General features: G+C 34.1%; 1 protein-coding gene across 1 annotated transcript in view; it reads right to left on the bottom strand.

The window, feature by feature from the left end:
• The window catches only part of LOC142354330 (uncharacterized), a 48,410-nt gene extending 36,671 nt beyond the window's left edge, over positions 1–11,739 (bottom strand). The window contains exon 1 of the mRNA XM_075406602.1: positions 11,674–11,739. Coding sequence (XP_075262717.1) covers positions 11,674–11,692 — 19 coding nt within the window. The 5' untranslated portion in view covers positions 11,693–11,739. The remainder of the gene's footprint in view (positions 1–11,673) is intronic.
• Between the last annotated feature and the right edge of the window lie 4,637 nt (positions 11,740–16,376).

Here is a 16,376-nt window from a genome sequence, read left to right as displayed (position 1 = left end):
TAATACAAATCTTTGTTATCAAACTTTGATTCGGAATCAAAAGTTTTTGCTCATTAAAAGCTCAAATAAGTAAGTGTTTGTTTTGTTGAAGAATTCTTCATTCTTCTCAATCGCTCTCGATAACATCAGTCTTGCTCTCCTTAAGTTTCAGAATTCTCCTCTTTTCAATCTTCATTGAACTCTTGAAAATTATTTACGTTATATCGGAATTTACTTATCAAAATGGTTTTCATTTACTTTTTAATTACCTTAGTCTTCATTGGGATTGGAATTTGTACCAAGTGAACCGAAACTTGACACGCCTTGATAGGAAACATCAACATATCTTGGTATATTTTTCCAAGATCTTGCCATGGTACTTATTGTGAAAATATCAAGATTTTTTGACCTTACAGTACCATACTCATAGTATAAACCATATCATCAGTACCGCCACCGGGAAGGCCATCACGAGGATCCCATAAATTTACATAAAAAATGGTAAATTAATCAACATCACAGTCAAAAACTACTTTAAAAGTTTCAAATTTGCTCTTGAAGAGCAACTAAGCTTTTGTAGCAAGTACAGCACACTAAACGCACCAAAAAGATCAATATTTACCAGTAAATGTTGTTATTTCAAGTTATTGGCAAGATGTGTCAAGCTTTACAAAGAGATGTCAAGATCATGCATGTCATATCAAGCTGTATCAAGTTTCGATTCACTGGGTACGAATTACACTTGCGAGCAAACTTTTCATTGCCTTATATGGTAATAGCCGCCAAAAGGCGTAAAAACTAAAATCTTGAAATCAAAATTGAAAAAATCTCTCCAATAGAACTAGCAACTCTAGTCCAAATGGCGTCCAATGAGAATTGGACTAGCAACTTTAGACCAATTCTCATTAGTTTTCATGTGAAGAAATGAGAATTTTAGCCGAAAGCTTGACTTTCATTGGCTAAACAATCTGATTGGTTAAAATAATCACAAACGAATATTTGAACTGATGAATTAAATCGGTCGTCGGTGCTTGTGTATTTATGGTGTGCGGTCGGGTTGCGCTCCACTCGGCCTATCAGTGGTCACAAAAAAGGTGTTTTTATTTTGCTTTCTCATTCTGCTAGATGCCATTCACGTAAAAGTCCCAGTTCCATGCGAAAGAGCGTTTCAGATCGGATTTCATTTACTGTTTTACTTTGAATAAAGCTCAACGAATTTTTAGATACAAATTTCACTAATTACTAAAACAAAAATGCGGAAAATTGAGCCTTAAGTTTTGCATTTGAAACTGACGAAAATTCTGCTAACGCCCTTTTAGCTAGATCGTCGTCCTCCCATGTGTTAAGATTGCAAAACAGAATACAATTTGGCCCTGATAACGTCACGCAACAACCAAAATTTATCCGAGTCAAGAAATTAAGGATCATTTCCGTTGTTGCCCTCCAGTCACGTATATCAGTCGATTTGCCCAACAAAATAGTGTTAAAATTTAGGCTTTAAAAATTAGATTTGAAAAATTATTGTGAAAAATGGGCTGAGTTTTCAGCTCACCTTAATTTTTTCAGCACATTGCAGCCCAATTCTTAAGCAATAATTATTAATATTTATCTAAAAAAATTGTTAAAATGACGACTGAGATGGTGTAGTGGAAAAAGACATGCTGAAGAACGCTTGGACAGCGGTTCGATACTTTGACCAGTCAAAAAAAACTTTTAAAGAAATAATCTGAACAGGTTGAAACGAGCTGAACTATCTGAAAACAGATCAACGAATTTCAGGGCTTTTTTCTATTACTTTAAATTAATCAACCTAAGCTGCAAAATGAAGGCAAAATATGAAGGTATCTAATTCATACAGTTCAAATTTAATCTACCAACCACAGAACAACCCCAAAATTGCTGAAATATTTCCGAGCTTCTTCTCCAAAATTTATCGATTCTGTTTTCACAGTCGAAAGTGGAGTACAATTTCTTATATATTACAATTCAATTATGCATAAAATAGCCTCTAATAATCTTCAATAAAATATAATTTTGACTGAAAACCGAGAAAAGGTTTAGATAAATGTTACTTACATTGTTTCAGGTTTCAAAATTAATAGCCTGAGCTCGTAATAGATTTCTTATGCATGAAATTTTTTAAAAAGTTGCAGAGATTCAGTGCTCCTAGCTTGTTGAACTCAGATTAAAATGAAATACGAAGTATTGGGAGTTTTTTCTGATAAGCAAAGAATAAATATTTGAACCTTCTCTTTTCAAATGCAGTTTAACAGAAACATGTTACTAAATATTTATTAACTATTCTTTGTCGTTGATTTTTGCCTTAAAAAAGTTTTTTTCCAGTTAAGTTTGAATTCCAATTAAAGGTTGATTGTTGAAGACGAGTGTTTATATAAACCTTTAGTTTTCTGAAAGGACGGAGATTAATCGGAATCGTTCCAACCTATCAATTAACCATTTTTATCATGGTCGTATGAGGGTATTCCCTCAAAAAACAACAATTCCAAAAATTTATTGGCTATTATACTTTGAAATCCAACAGTTATGAGGTGTTTTGAAGAAGCAGAATAAAATAACAAGTTTTTTTGAAATTTTCAATATGCTCAAACTGATCGGCATCGAAAGACTGTATTTCAAGTCACATCCCGGTTGCGTCACACTTGGCAATTAGAAAATACCAATTAAATTGCATTTGCCATAGCTCCTATTGATTTTAATGAATTGACTAGGATTGAAGGAAGCAAAAAGCGGAACAAAATTGTTTGGTTTTTAATACGAAAATCACAAATGTAGTTGCTATTTTGAATGATTTTACGCTTCCTAACGAGAAGATGAAAGTTCTGCTGCAAATACCAATTAACAATAGACGTGGTAACATAGTCTAACTAAAACGAAGTTAAAGTCACCTCTAAAAACGTCTTAAAATTGCTTCATTTTTGATTGAGTCAGCTGCTATTTATATACCGCTTGATTTGAATAAATATGGAACAAAATTAGCCCAGAGAAAACACAAATTTTTTTTCTCAAATTTTTGAAAAGAGAGCAAACATAGATCAAGCGAAACATTTTTTTCGTCTGATGAATTTAAAAATATTAGCAAGACTGGTGAAAAATTTCCAAGAACTGAGTAACAAATTAAATGCTCAAACATTACGATTCAAACAGACAATTATATTTAAATTTTTCACACTCCTGCTGTCAGCGTGCTTATAACCAACTTTTATAACGCAAAAAATTCTGCAGGCACAATCAGCGAACTTGACTTCTACGAGACAACTTACTTGACACAAAACAGGCAAGTAGAGGTAGGCATAGCAACAAATAAAATCAAAACATTTGAAAACTTGCAAAAAATAAAAAATACTCCATTGGGTTTCTTCTGCTCAATGTTTTCAAAACTGTTTTGCTAGAAACTTGAGCTCAGAAAAACACATTAAAAATATTCTTTAAAAAACGGAATTATTAAAAAACATTAAAAAAGCGTCAAATTTTTTCAGACCAAGATGTTTTCAAACGATTTTTGTCTTCACAAAATCTGCGTATAAAATGATATACAGACCAGCAATACTCGGGTTGTATGTAAAATGACACAAATAGGGAGAAACGAAAATAGGAAATCTGAACCCTTAGCCGAAGCTACCCATCTTTTGATAAGCGTTCCGAAGCTAAATGCTATGAAAACTTGCAAAATTTGCGCTTTTTTTTGGCTGGAAAATTTTTTACACTTAGCGTTTAGTAACTTTTAACCTGATTGGTTTTTCGTGTTTATACCGTTCTGAAAGCTAAATTGTCGGAAGATGTGAACACATTGTAAAAAAATCACATAGCATCAGAATAACAAAATTTTGTTTTTGAAAAAACCATAAGCGTAATAGTAGCCGTTTTGCAGGACGGCTCAATTGTTAAATCACAAACGAAACTGAATTAGTTTCTACAATTGATGTATGAACTTAAATCTGCCATGGTTATAACGTACGAGGAATTGGACATTAAGTAATCAAAATTGGCTCCAATTTTCCTCTTAGAAGTGTGCAGTAGGTCGTCCGTTTTTTTGGTAGTCAGACATTCATCAAGACCCTATTTTTTTAATTATCAGTCAACAGGTGTTGCCAAACATCATTTAATCCCGGAAACTGTTTAACTCAAACAGCTTTTAAGCAATTTTTTGTGTTCAGGTGAAATAACAAACTGAAATTATCACCAGTTCTTTTAGAACTATATGTTGCTACCTTCAGATTTGGAAACAATCAGAAATTAATGGAAGTGCAAAATGTTTTCATTTTGCGTATAAACATTCTGAACAATAACAAAATAAGAAACAAATAATAAGAATACGGCTTTAGCTTTTACGCTTTTTATTCTAAGATTTTTGTTTTGTTTTAGGCTTCCGTCTCTCTAAATCTTTTCCCGTTAACCTCGTTTATGACCAAGCAAATTTCATATGAAAATTGATGAAAACCTGAAAAAATATTTAAGCAATTTTAATTGCAGAGGAAACGTACAAAAATCGGAAATGTCACAAAGTTCAAAAAATCTCTTCACGCGTCGGTTCGATTCTTCAATAGGTTTTCATTGGTACTCCATTTACATCTCTCCACTTAAGATATCTATCAGCTAAAACTAACTTAACAAAAAGGCCAGGCTGGAAAACAATTTCCATCCCCAAAAATTTTAAGTTTTGGCAAATGCTTAAAACAATTCTAGTTCAGGGGTTTTCAAAGTTCGGTTTAATTAAGACGGTTTTATTAACGCGGTGTTAAGTATTTAAGAACAAAAAGAAACAGCTTTTTATACACAGACCAAATCATTTGGGACTAAAGAAAGAGGCACTTAGTTGTTGCTTTTTATAATTCTAAAAACCGGAACAAAGCTCCTCAGGCTCCTTTTAGCTGTTGAATTTGATGTTGATAAATTTTTAAAAAACATTTGCGAAAAATCTATACAAACAATTTTTGTCATTTAAACACAAGCAAACAGATGTAACAAAAACCCTCAAATTTATGTTAGCGTTCGATCTGTTGTTGATATATTTAAAAGTTTTTCGCGTCAAAAACTTTGGTACAGACAGCTTTTTTGTCTTTTGAATAAAAAAACGTTATTGCAAAAATGGAGTTTTCAAATAACGTTTCCGAAATTGGCCAAGAGCTTCCAAAATTGACAAAAGAAAAACACAAAGCTTTTTTGCTTCAAAAACCTCTGAGTCCAATTTTGGAGTTTTGGAAAAAACATTTTCTAAGCGAAGGAACCGGTAAAAGAAAACTTTCGATCTAAAACTGACAATAATGCGTGTTGTATTTTGATATCATTTAATCAAAAATATGCCTAAGAATCATAAAAATTTCTAGGTTAGAAACTTTTAATGCTTTTGTAATCTGTTTTTCGAATTGACCCATCATTTTAGAGCTGTTTAAGAGAGGTATGCTACGCAATTTAGATACACGCAAAAATTATTGTCTTTAATTTTAGTAAAGACATTGATATACAAATTTTCAATGCATTTTAAATTTTGGTCAACCTTATAAGTATAAACTTTGATTGTTTTTATTAAGCAAAAACACTGCAAAATAAATAGATCTGTTATGAAGTTCAGCAAAAGAAATAGATCTGTTAAAAAAATTACTACTTATAAATTATAACTACTTATAACTTAAAAATTATTTATCAAAATAGTTCTCATGTTTTGCAAAGAACGGATTCTTCCATGCATTTTATTATCATTATCACATTACCAGTCTTTAGTTTTTGAGAAATTCGAAAGCGGAAATTTGAAACAGAATTGACCAATATAAATAAAAATTGTGACTAAACTAACATTTTGTTAGTAAATTCTTTAATATATATATATTATGCACCTTTTCGCCAGTATAAGCTTGAACAATCACATTTTGAAGAAACTGCAAATTTTTTGCTTTTAATTTAACTTATGCGTGCGCGAGCGTCGTATTTTTTTCAGTGTAATCTTCTAATATATTAAATGTAAGTCGCACTTGAACGCAATGGTTAACAACGCTCCTATCTTCACATGTTTTAACGATCCTTAAATATGCAGCCTATACAACCATGCTTAAGTGCCTGATCTGTAAATTTTTTTTTGCTCATTAAGCATACGGCTTAGCAAAAACAAGCGAGACAAAAAGCCATCAACCAATTTTCGTATGTAGGCACTACGGATAGACAACAATAACAGGCGTCGGTAGTGCAAGGGATTCGAGCTGTGGCTGTGAAGCGAGGGGCATGGGTTCGAGACCGAGTCGGTGCAAAAAACGGCCTGTTTTTTGTCTCAAAAATGGTGAATCTTGTTTTTCATCCACTACTGTGTTTCGTTCCTGCTCCCTTCTTTATTTCCCTTCTTATTCATCCTTCTATATCTAATATATTAAATGTAAGTCGCACTTGAACGCAATGGTTAACAACGCTCCTATCTTCACATGTTTTAATGATCCTTAAACATGCAGCCTATACAACCATGCTTAAGTGCCTGATCTGTAAATGTTTTTTTTGCTCATTAAGCATACGGCTTAGCAAAAACAAGCGAGACAAAAAGCCATCAACCAATTTTCGTATGTAGCCACTACGTATAGACAACAATAACAGGCGTCGGTAGTGCAAGGGATTCGAACTGTGGCTGTGAAGCGAGGGGCATGGGTTCGAGACCGAGTCGGCGCAAAAAACGGCCTGTTTTTTGTCTCAAAAATGGTGAATCTTGTTTTTCATCCACTACTGTGTTTCCTTCTTGCTCCCTTCTTTATTTCCCTTCTTATTGATTCTTCTATATCTAATATATTAAATGTAAGTCGCACTTGAACGCAATGGTTAACGACGCTCCTATCTTCATATGTTTTGACGATCCTTAAACATGCAGCCTACACGACCATGATTAAGTTCCTGATCTGTAAATGTTTTTTTGCTCATTAAGCATACGACTTAGCAAAAACAAGCGAGACAAAAAGCCATCGACCAGTATTGGTATGTAGCCACAACGGATAGACAACAGTAACAGGCGTCGGTAGTGCAAGGGATTAGACCTGCGGCTGTGAAGCGAGGGGCATGGGTTCGAGCCCGAAAGGGTGCCAGCAATTGCCCTTGTTTTTTGTCTCAAAAATGGTGAATCTTGTTTTTCATCCACTACTGTGTTTCCTTCTTGCTCCCTTCTTTATTTCCCTTATTATTTATTCTTCTATATCTTCTAATATGTTAAATGTAAGTCGCACTTGAACGCAATGGTTAACAACGCTCCTATCTTCACATGTTTTAACGATCCTTAAACATGCAGCCTATACAACCATGCTTAAGTGCCTGATCTGTAAATGTTTTTTGCTCATTAAGCATACGGCTTAGCAAAAACAAGCGAGACAAAATGCCATCAACCAATTTTCGTATGTAGCCACAACGGATAGACAACAGTAGCAGGCGTCGGTAGTGCAAGGGATTAGACCTGCGGCTGTGAAGCGAGGGGCATGGGTTCGAGCCCGAAAGGGTGCCAGCAATTGCCCTTGTTTTTTGTCTCAAAAATGGTGAATCTTGTTTTTCATCCATTACTGTGTTTCCTTCTTGCTCCCTTCTTTATTTCCCTTCTTATTTATTCTTCTATATCTTCTAATATATTAAATGTAAGTCGCACTTGAACGCAATGGTTAACAACGCTCCTATCTTCACATGTTTTAACGATCCTTAAACATGCAGCCTCTACAACCATGCTTAAGTGCCTGATCTGTAAATGTTTTTTTGCTCATTAAGCATACGGCTTAGCAAAAACAAGCGAGACAAAAAGCCATCAACCAATTTTCGTATGTAGCCACTACGGATAGACAACAATAACAGGCGTCGGAAGTGCAAGGGATTCGAACAGTGGCTGAGAAGCGAGGGGCATGGGTTCGGGACCGAGTCGGTGCAAAGAATGGCCTCTGTTTTTTGTCTCATAAATGGTGAATCTTGTTTTTCATCCACTACTGTGTTTCGTTCCTGCTTCCTTCTTTATTTCCCTTCTTATTTATTCTTCTATATCTAATTTATTAGATTTATGTCGCACTTGAACGCAATGGTTAGCAACGCTCCTATCTTCACATGTTTTAACGATCCTTTAACATGCAGCCTACACGGCCATGCTTAAGTGACTGATCTGCAAATTGTTTTTTGCTCATTAAGCACACAGCTTACAAAAAACAAGCGAGTCTGAAAGCTATCGACCAATATCTTTCGTATGTAGCCAATTCAAGAGACAGCAGTAACAGGCGTCAGTAGACCAAGGGATTAGACCTGCGGCTGTGAAGTGAGGTGCATGGGTTCGAGCCCGAGTGGGTGCCAGAAATGGCCCTTGTTTTTTTTATAGCTGCGAAGCTGTAAGCTGAGCGTAGCTATATTGCGGTGCTCTTGGTTTTTTTTGTTTCGTCGTCTGACGCTTCATTTTCGTTTTACATTTGTTCTAGAACATTCTGTCTCGTCACTGCTTAAATGGCTTTTTCGCGCTTGATTTCACGCTTTCTGCGTGACCTAAATTGCGGTTATTCAGAAATAGAATCTGTTCCTAAAACAAAGTTGATTGTAAGAAAACAAATTGTATGGTCCGACAGCCGAGTGGTTAAGGCGACTGGCTGTTAATCCGGTGATCGCCGGTTCGAGACGCGACAGGGAAAATTTTTTTGCACCCAAAAACAACCTCCTTGTAAGTTTTATAGGCGGCGGCGATAACTATTATCAACTCACTTCTGTATCTTTTTCCATCTGTATTTTACGGCACGCAAGTCTATTTCGCAGCTATTCCGGCAATATGCCGGCTATGTTTTACAATTCAAAGAATTTGAATTGTATTGGGGCGCTGTCTTTTTTTTTAAGATCTGTTCACACATTTTCATGATTTTTGAAGTCAAATTGGAGTAGTGATTTTGGTCACGCCGAAACAGGAAATGGAGCGAAAAAGCGAGTGGTTTTGCGGCGTGAATTCTTTTCGCTCTAATTTTAAAGTAGAGTGAGAAAATGGTGTTTGAACAAAAATTCGGTTTCTCGGTAGTGGTTTTTTGTTCACATGCGGCAATTTCACTCTGATTTTTACTGTTTTTTCGATTTTTTGGATCGGATTTTTTTCTAAATGGTTTTCCCAATCCATTCAAAGCTCATTCTAGGCCTAGTTTATTGTTTAAATCTCTGTATGTTAGCATGTTTCTGTTATGCTGATGGTTGATAATATGAGTACGCCTTGCGCCACTTGACAGTTGAGAAACCAGTGCTAGCTATTGATATGAGAATAGCCAAGTATGAAATGACCTCAACAAACTCTTTCCCACAACAGGCTCGTCTGCCTCCATTACCACCTGAAACAACCCTTATGATTTGACCCTTGACCCCTGCTGAATTATTCACCTGAAAAAATTAGACTACAAAGATTAATAGCTAAATTATCCTCTTCTTAAAAAATTCAAAAATTGGGAATAGATAATTTTGTGGACCCAACTTTTCAAAAATTAGTAAGAAAGAATATAGTTTTGTACCTTTTTTTCACGACATGCATTTTTTGTTTTAGCAATGCAAAAGGTGTTTTAGCAATGCAAAACAATTGTGACAGAACGATGTCATAATTGTTTTGGGGCTAAGATACAATTCGCCACGAAAAAACACCGCCTAAATTTAGATAAGTAAAAAACCGCCAAAAAACCCACGGATATAAACCACCAGGCAAATAAACCCCAACGGAAACATAACCCCACGGAAATAAACACTAATTTTAAAATTGAATTTGGTTTGTGATAATTTGCTTGGTTGTGATAGTTTTCTTATCGAATCCCACCGGCCGCTAAGACATAGCCATGGCCCCACGCTAAATGCGCAGCTCTTCAGCAGTCAAATTGGACCCTAGTTGAAAAGACTGAACAAAAAGAACGCAAAATTTAAAACAAACCTTTGGTATGTTTGATTTCGAACATAACAAAGCGTCGTTTCTTTGGTATGGTCGGTTTCGAAGAAAAATTCGGTGTTGTTGTTTTTGAACGAATGAGATTCAGCATGTACAATTTCAGAAGATTTGGTATATTAGGTATATAAACGTAAAAGATCATTGGTATGTCGGTTTTAGTTGTACTAAATTGCCGGTTTTTTCCATAGGAAATTTTTGATTTTCTTTTTATTATGTAGCCAAACGCTATGATGGCGTTCTTTTTTTACGAATTTCAAACGTGCTCCTTAGAGACAAAATTGGCAAGAAATATTGAAAACTCTTTTTTAGCTCGTTCAGATGACAAATTGGAAGAACATGAAATTCTTAGTTATTTTGACTTGAGAAGTGTAACATTTTTGTTGAACATTGATGAGAATTCTGTTGATTAAATTCACATTCTCTGAGTTTTCACAAAATGTTTACAAGCAGTTTGCAAATAGTTTAAACGAAAAGTTTTTGACGTAGTTCACAGGAAAAGTTTTGAAGGTTGTTTACGTTTTAAACCGAGCATGTCGATCGTTTCTTGTTCGGTCTGTTGGACTAATCTGCTTTTATAATAAAGATAATAAAAGTGCACTTTATTTCGCTAAAAGCGATGATATCAAATTTTTCTGATGTTAAATACTAAACAAAAACGATAACGCCAATTAAAATATCATAGGAACTTTTGTATTTCTTGGCTACAAAAAATGACGATACCGACTATTTCCTATGTTTAAAAATTTTGTGACAAGGGGAGTTCACATCCATGGGGGTTTATTCTTGTGGGGGTATTTTTCGGCGATATATTACCTATCCAAAATTAATCCGAAACCAAAATTTCTTCCCCGTTCATAATATCCTATTTTCTTCAAAAAAGAAAATTTACGATTAGAAAATTATGCTTCATAAACGACTTTTGTTATTATCTCGATTTCAATCCAAATCTCCAAAAAAAATCACACTCGCTTCGTTCTTGAAAAAATTGTTTGAGGTAAAACTTCCTCTTCTGGCATTCAGATTTTCCCGCCACTGAATTACAACCCGTATGATAAAGCATATTGTTTTGAGTTCCCCACTCACTGGGTGAGTTGTCAAAAACTTATCAGCGCAGATTGTCTCCACTCATGGGTTACACAATTCTCAAAGTTGACTCGCCTCTTAACTGGCGGGATAAGGATTCAAAGATTGACTCGCGTTTCATATGTGTCTATAATCTCGCATCCCTTGCAAGGAGCATGATTTTGGACCGAATTGCTGTAACAGAGACTGATTGATTTATCCTACTGAAAGCTAACGACAATCCCGCTGGCTACAAACTTCTGTTATCAGCCTTAAGTAGCGATTCATTTGAGGGTCTTACTAACTCTCTCTGAAAATCCCCCGAACGACTTCAAAACATTTTTGGGATTACTGTTCCTACTTCCTGTCTTCAGCAGTTGACAGGGCAAAACCACTCTTCTCTGAAGCATTTATAACAAGGCTTGACTGCAAGTGAGCAGAGACGGTAACTTTGCGGTGTAAATCTTTGAAAGAAAGTAAGGTTTGCAATGAATGACGTGAATGCTGCGAGAGAAACATATTAGAGCAAAACTCAAAAATCTTACAAAAATTTGCTTCTCATATTACCACTGATCTTGCCAAAACTCATCGCCAACCCTGCTTTCATGATGTGGGAAATTTAAGTCGATTTTTTTCATCACTACATGCCGCTAATCTTGCAATATTATGTTCACAAAACCTCAACCCGGGATTATGTCAGTTAACGTTCTATTAGTTGATCAAACCTGAAGTGATAGCAGCCATCAACAAAGACGAGAAATGGTTGTGTGAATTTTTTTTCTTCAACTTGATATTTATAACTGAGAAACTGTAAAGATAGGCTTCAAGGAAGAAAAAAAGACTTGGCGAATGAAATCTTTAAGTAATTAATTAATAAAATACTGCGGCCTTCAGCAATGAGTTTGGAGGAATTTTTTTTAAAAGTCGGTACGCCGAAAGCGTTTCAAAATACCAGTGAGAAGAAAGAATACGCAATTTAAAATCTACTAATAGCAATTATCTTGTTTTTATAGCTACTGTGATAGTTACAAATTGCTATCAAGGTGTTCAATATTTATGATGAAATGTTTAAATTTTTTAAACAATTTTTTTTACTATATATCCTATTATTCCAATAACGAAACTTCTTAGAGTTCATTTTGAAGTTCTTATGAACTATATGTTAACAGATCATTTTAGATATCGCTACGTGTTATATAGAAAGTCATCGCTTTTCATATAAGTAAGCATAAAGTAAGCGCAACCAATGACCCAAGATAATGGAAGCCCACAACAGTTCTGTCCCTCTCCAAAACCCTTTCGTGACAAAGAAATGCGTTTTTAGCCAATCAATAATTATGCAAAATGTGTGTAAAATGCATTACGCTTCAGTGTTCTGCCAAATTATTATTGAAGAGAGCCAAACAATAAAGGCATTGAAACGAGACCGAAGTACGAATAAAACCATTTCTAACTAGTGTCTAGTAACAGTTATCTGATAAGTTTACTTTTGAAGCCTATATGGTGATTGATTGAACCTAGCATTGTTGCAAATAAAAATTTACTCGAAAAAAAAACAAAAACAAAAATTTGACAAATTCAACACAACCCGCTTTGAAATTTCTTTGATTTCATACAAGCATCAGACATAATAGTTGCATACGGCTACTACTTGATTTTTTAGTTTAAACCTACTATTAAACTTAAAAATTCTATGTGATCATAGTTTGATTATCGGGAATCAATAAATTGTTTTCTTTCCGTCTATTCTTTTAATTTTTATGAATAACGAGTCACTCATGTCGTTCCTAAGCAGCAGTTTGTGATGCTTCAATATACTTTGTTATGCAATCTTTTTCAAAGTTGGGCTAATTATGAGATTAAGTCTGTTTTTGTCCAAATTTTTATTGTTATTTGAAAGTATGTTGTGCCTAAAAATGTCCATCTATGAAAAAATTGAAGAATTTATTTTGCTGTAGGCAACGTCGAAAACAATTTCTAGGCAGGTATAAAAAACAAAATTATTGTTTCGGTGCGTCAGACCTGCATATGCCATATGAGAAAAAAAGAATCCTTCATAACTACATTATACGGGAAATTAAGTCACCAGCCATTTTTTTGTGTTAAATTTGAACTTGTATGGTCAGCTAGAGAACTTTATTATTTAAAACTTTTTGAGATGAAAAAATTGATTTCCATGAATTTATGTGATTTTCAGGAAATTATATATGACCTTTCATGATGATAGAGAAATCATGCAAAACATATACGAGCTTTTGCCGTTACCATGAATCATTTATTGCCCCGTTTGAAATCAGAGAAAGCGGATTGATGTGTGACCCGGGGAAGAACCAGTTGGGATTATATTTTATTTAATCAGTGAACAAATTGAGATAGCAGATTTTATTGATCAATACAATCCGAGACGATTTATTATTAAACTAACCAAAATCCGAGAGGGAACAAAGCAGTTCATCAAATTTTGGTAATAAAGCCAATTTCTGATAACTTTCCTGTTCGACTTTGTTGTGAATCTAACGCCGCTTTTAGTAACTAGTGTTAAGTTATGAAAAAGGTAAGAATCAAAATTGATGCTACCATGAAACTCTTACAGAAACCGGCCAATTAGAGGCTTTAATGCGCCCTAACCGACGGCTTTAATTTTTTCTATGACAATTAGTTTTTTACTCTTTTCAAAAACCGCAAAAATTTTATGTAAATCTTAGGCCACAAACGTGACAAACATTATCTCTGGACGACCACAGTGGACAAGAATTCTGAATACTTCTATAAATAACAGAGGTAAAGTTTTCCCAATTGATTTGAGTGCTCTAAAAGATTTCTAGGCACCATGCATTGATCATATGCAACCAAACATATACTGGTAGCTTTGGTTCAAAAAAGAGAAAACTGTTCACACACTGTGTTAACCATCTTTTGCTTAGATTTAATCGAATAAATCAGGAATATCTGAAATGAATATCTGACTGTATCAACTTTAACGTGTATAGTTTGTTTTGTGGTCCTGAAACGCCAGCGGAAGATCAATGTTGCACAGCTATCATCAAATTCTGTTCTGTTATGATGCAATCTAAAGGATTCAGCCATCTATACAATCAGATGTTATTTAAAAACGCTAAATAAAAAGGCTCAAACCAGGAATGAGTAAAAGAGGCCGATTAAAAAATCAACTCGCAATATCAAAAGAAAACAAAATCAAAATACACATTCAAATATTGTTTATAGGGAAAACATTACAAGCTAATAATTGGTAAAAAAAACTAAGGTAATGTTTTATCGCTAAATCGGAGCGTACCATTTTTTTCCAAAAATCATTCCAACCTCAAACCTTTTATCTCCTTATTGCGTCATTTTGTAACTGCACAAAAGAAACTGAACATGGTGAATTGTAACAAAAGAATTGCTAACCCACATTTTAGATATCGTTACGTGTTATATAGAAAGTCATCGCTTTTCATATAAGTAAGAATAAAGTAAGCGCAACCGATGACTCAAGATAATGGAAGCCCAAAACAGTTCTGTCCCTCTCCAAAACCCTTTCGTGACAAAGAAATGCGTTTTTAGCCAATCAAAAATTATGCAAACTGTGTGTAAAATGCATTACGCTTCAGTGTTCTGCCGAATTATTATTGAAAAGAACCAAACAATAAAGGCATTGAAACGAGGCCGAAGGACGAATAAAACCATTTCTAACTAGTGTCTAGTAACAAATATCTAATAAGTTTACTTTTGAAACTTATATGGTGATTGTTTGAACCTAGCATTGTTGCAAATCAAAATTTACTCGAATAAAATCAAAAAACTTTTGACAAATTCACCACATCCCGCTTTGAAATTTCTTTGATTTAATACAAGCATCAGACATAGGTGCATACAGCTATAACTTGGTTTTTAAGTTCAAACCTACTATTAGACTTAAAAATCATAGTTTAATTATTGGGAATAAATAAATTGTTTTCCTTCCGTCTACGATTTTTATTTTTATGACTGACGAATCACTCTTGTCGCTCCCAAGCACCAGTTTGTGATGCGTCAATAAACTCTGTCATGCAATCTTTTTCAAAATTGGGTTCTAATTATGAGATTAAGTCTGTTTTTGTCCAAGTTTTTATTATTATTTTAAAGTATGTTGTGCCTAAAAATGTTGATCTATGAGAAAATTGAAGAATTTATTTTGCTGTAGGCAACGTCAAAAACAATTTCTAAACAGGTATAAAACACAAAAACATGGTTCCGGTGCGTCAAACCTGAACATGCCCTATGTGAAGTTAAGAATTCTTCAAGACTTAAAAAAGGATCGTCAATTAAAACCTTTCTTGCGAACGCTTTCGAACTCTGAGTTCATCGTCAGGTTATAAAGAATACAAATTGCTAATAAGAAATGCCAGAAAATAAAATGCAAATCACTAAAATCCACTCATTCAAGGAAATCACTACAAAATTTTACATCTTAATATATATGTATATATATATATATATATATAAATATATATATATATATATAAATTTATATGTTTTCAATTTGTTGTAGAAGATGCATATCGACATGTTTTTTATCAAAAAACCATACATAAATGATAGAGAAATCATGCAAATCATATCGAGCTTTTACCGTTAACATGAACCATTTATTGCCCTGTTTGAAATCAGAGAAAGCTGATTGATGTGTGACCCGGGGAAGAACCAGTTGGGATTATATTTGGATTTATTCAGTAAACAAATTGAAATAGCAGATTTTATTAATCAATGTTGGGTTATGGACTTTCGCAAGCCGAATAAAAAGCGTTTTTTAACTAAGTAAAAGAATTAATTTCTCAAAAATGAGAGAATAATAAAATAATATTTTACAGTAGAATTTAGAGATTTACAGGAGAGATATGATTGTTAGATCAAGATGGTGATTTGAATTTGGGGATGAAAAAGGACTCAAATATCAGCTGTCTATATACCCATTATCAGTGTGAAAAAGTCAAGATACAAAACTAATCTTAGCACCGTGATTTATAGTGGGGGTAGCAAAGGTTACCCAATATGGTTTGCTTCTGCAAATCAGTTGCAAAGGGAACCATAAATGGAATGCATTTGCACTTTTCTAAGAATTCATTCACACTTCCGGAGATGTCATCATCATTTAATACATGCTGGGAAGATTTTACATCAATTAATCTAACTCTAATAATAGTTATCTAGATTCACCAATGTGAACCGAATATTGATTCTAAGCACCATTTCTTGACGATTCATTTATATAATTTCTTTGATCGAAGTCATATTGCTTGTCTTTCTAATCTGTTAAGTCAAACTTTCTTTCTAATTCTCACTAAGTTTAAGACTATAGTTTGATCGATATTCTAACACCCCGACTCAGACTTGAGCTGATTGCGTAGAGTCTGTTCCCATCAAAAGTGCTCTGAATGTTTCGACTTTC

The sequence above is a fragment of the Convolutriloba macropyga genome, chromosome 15 (assembly GCF_964194025.1).
Source record: "Convolutriloba macropyga chromosome 15, txConMacr16.3, whole genome shotgun sequence".
Taxonomy (NCBI): domain Eukaryota; kingdom Metazoa; phylum Xenacoelomorpha; order Acoela; family Convolutidae; genus Convolutriloba; species Convolutriloba macropyga.
The sequence above is the reverse complement of the archived record's forward strand: the minus strand, read 5'-3'. Positions and strand labels throughout refer to the sequence as shown.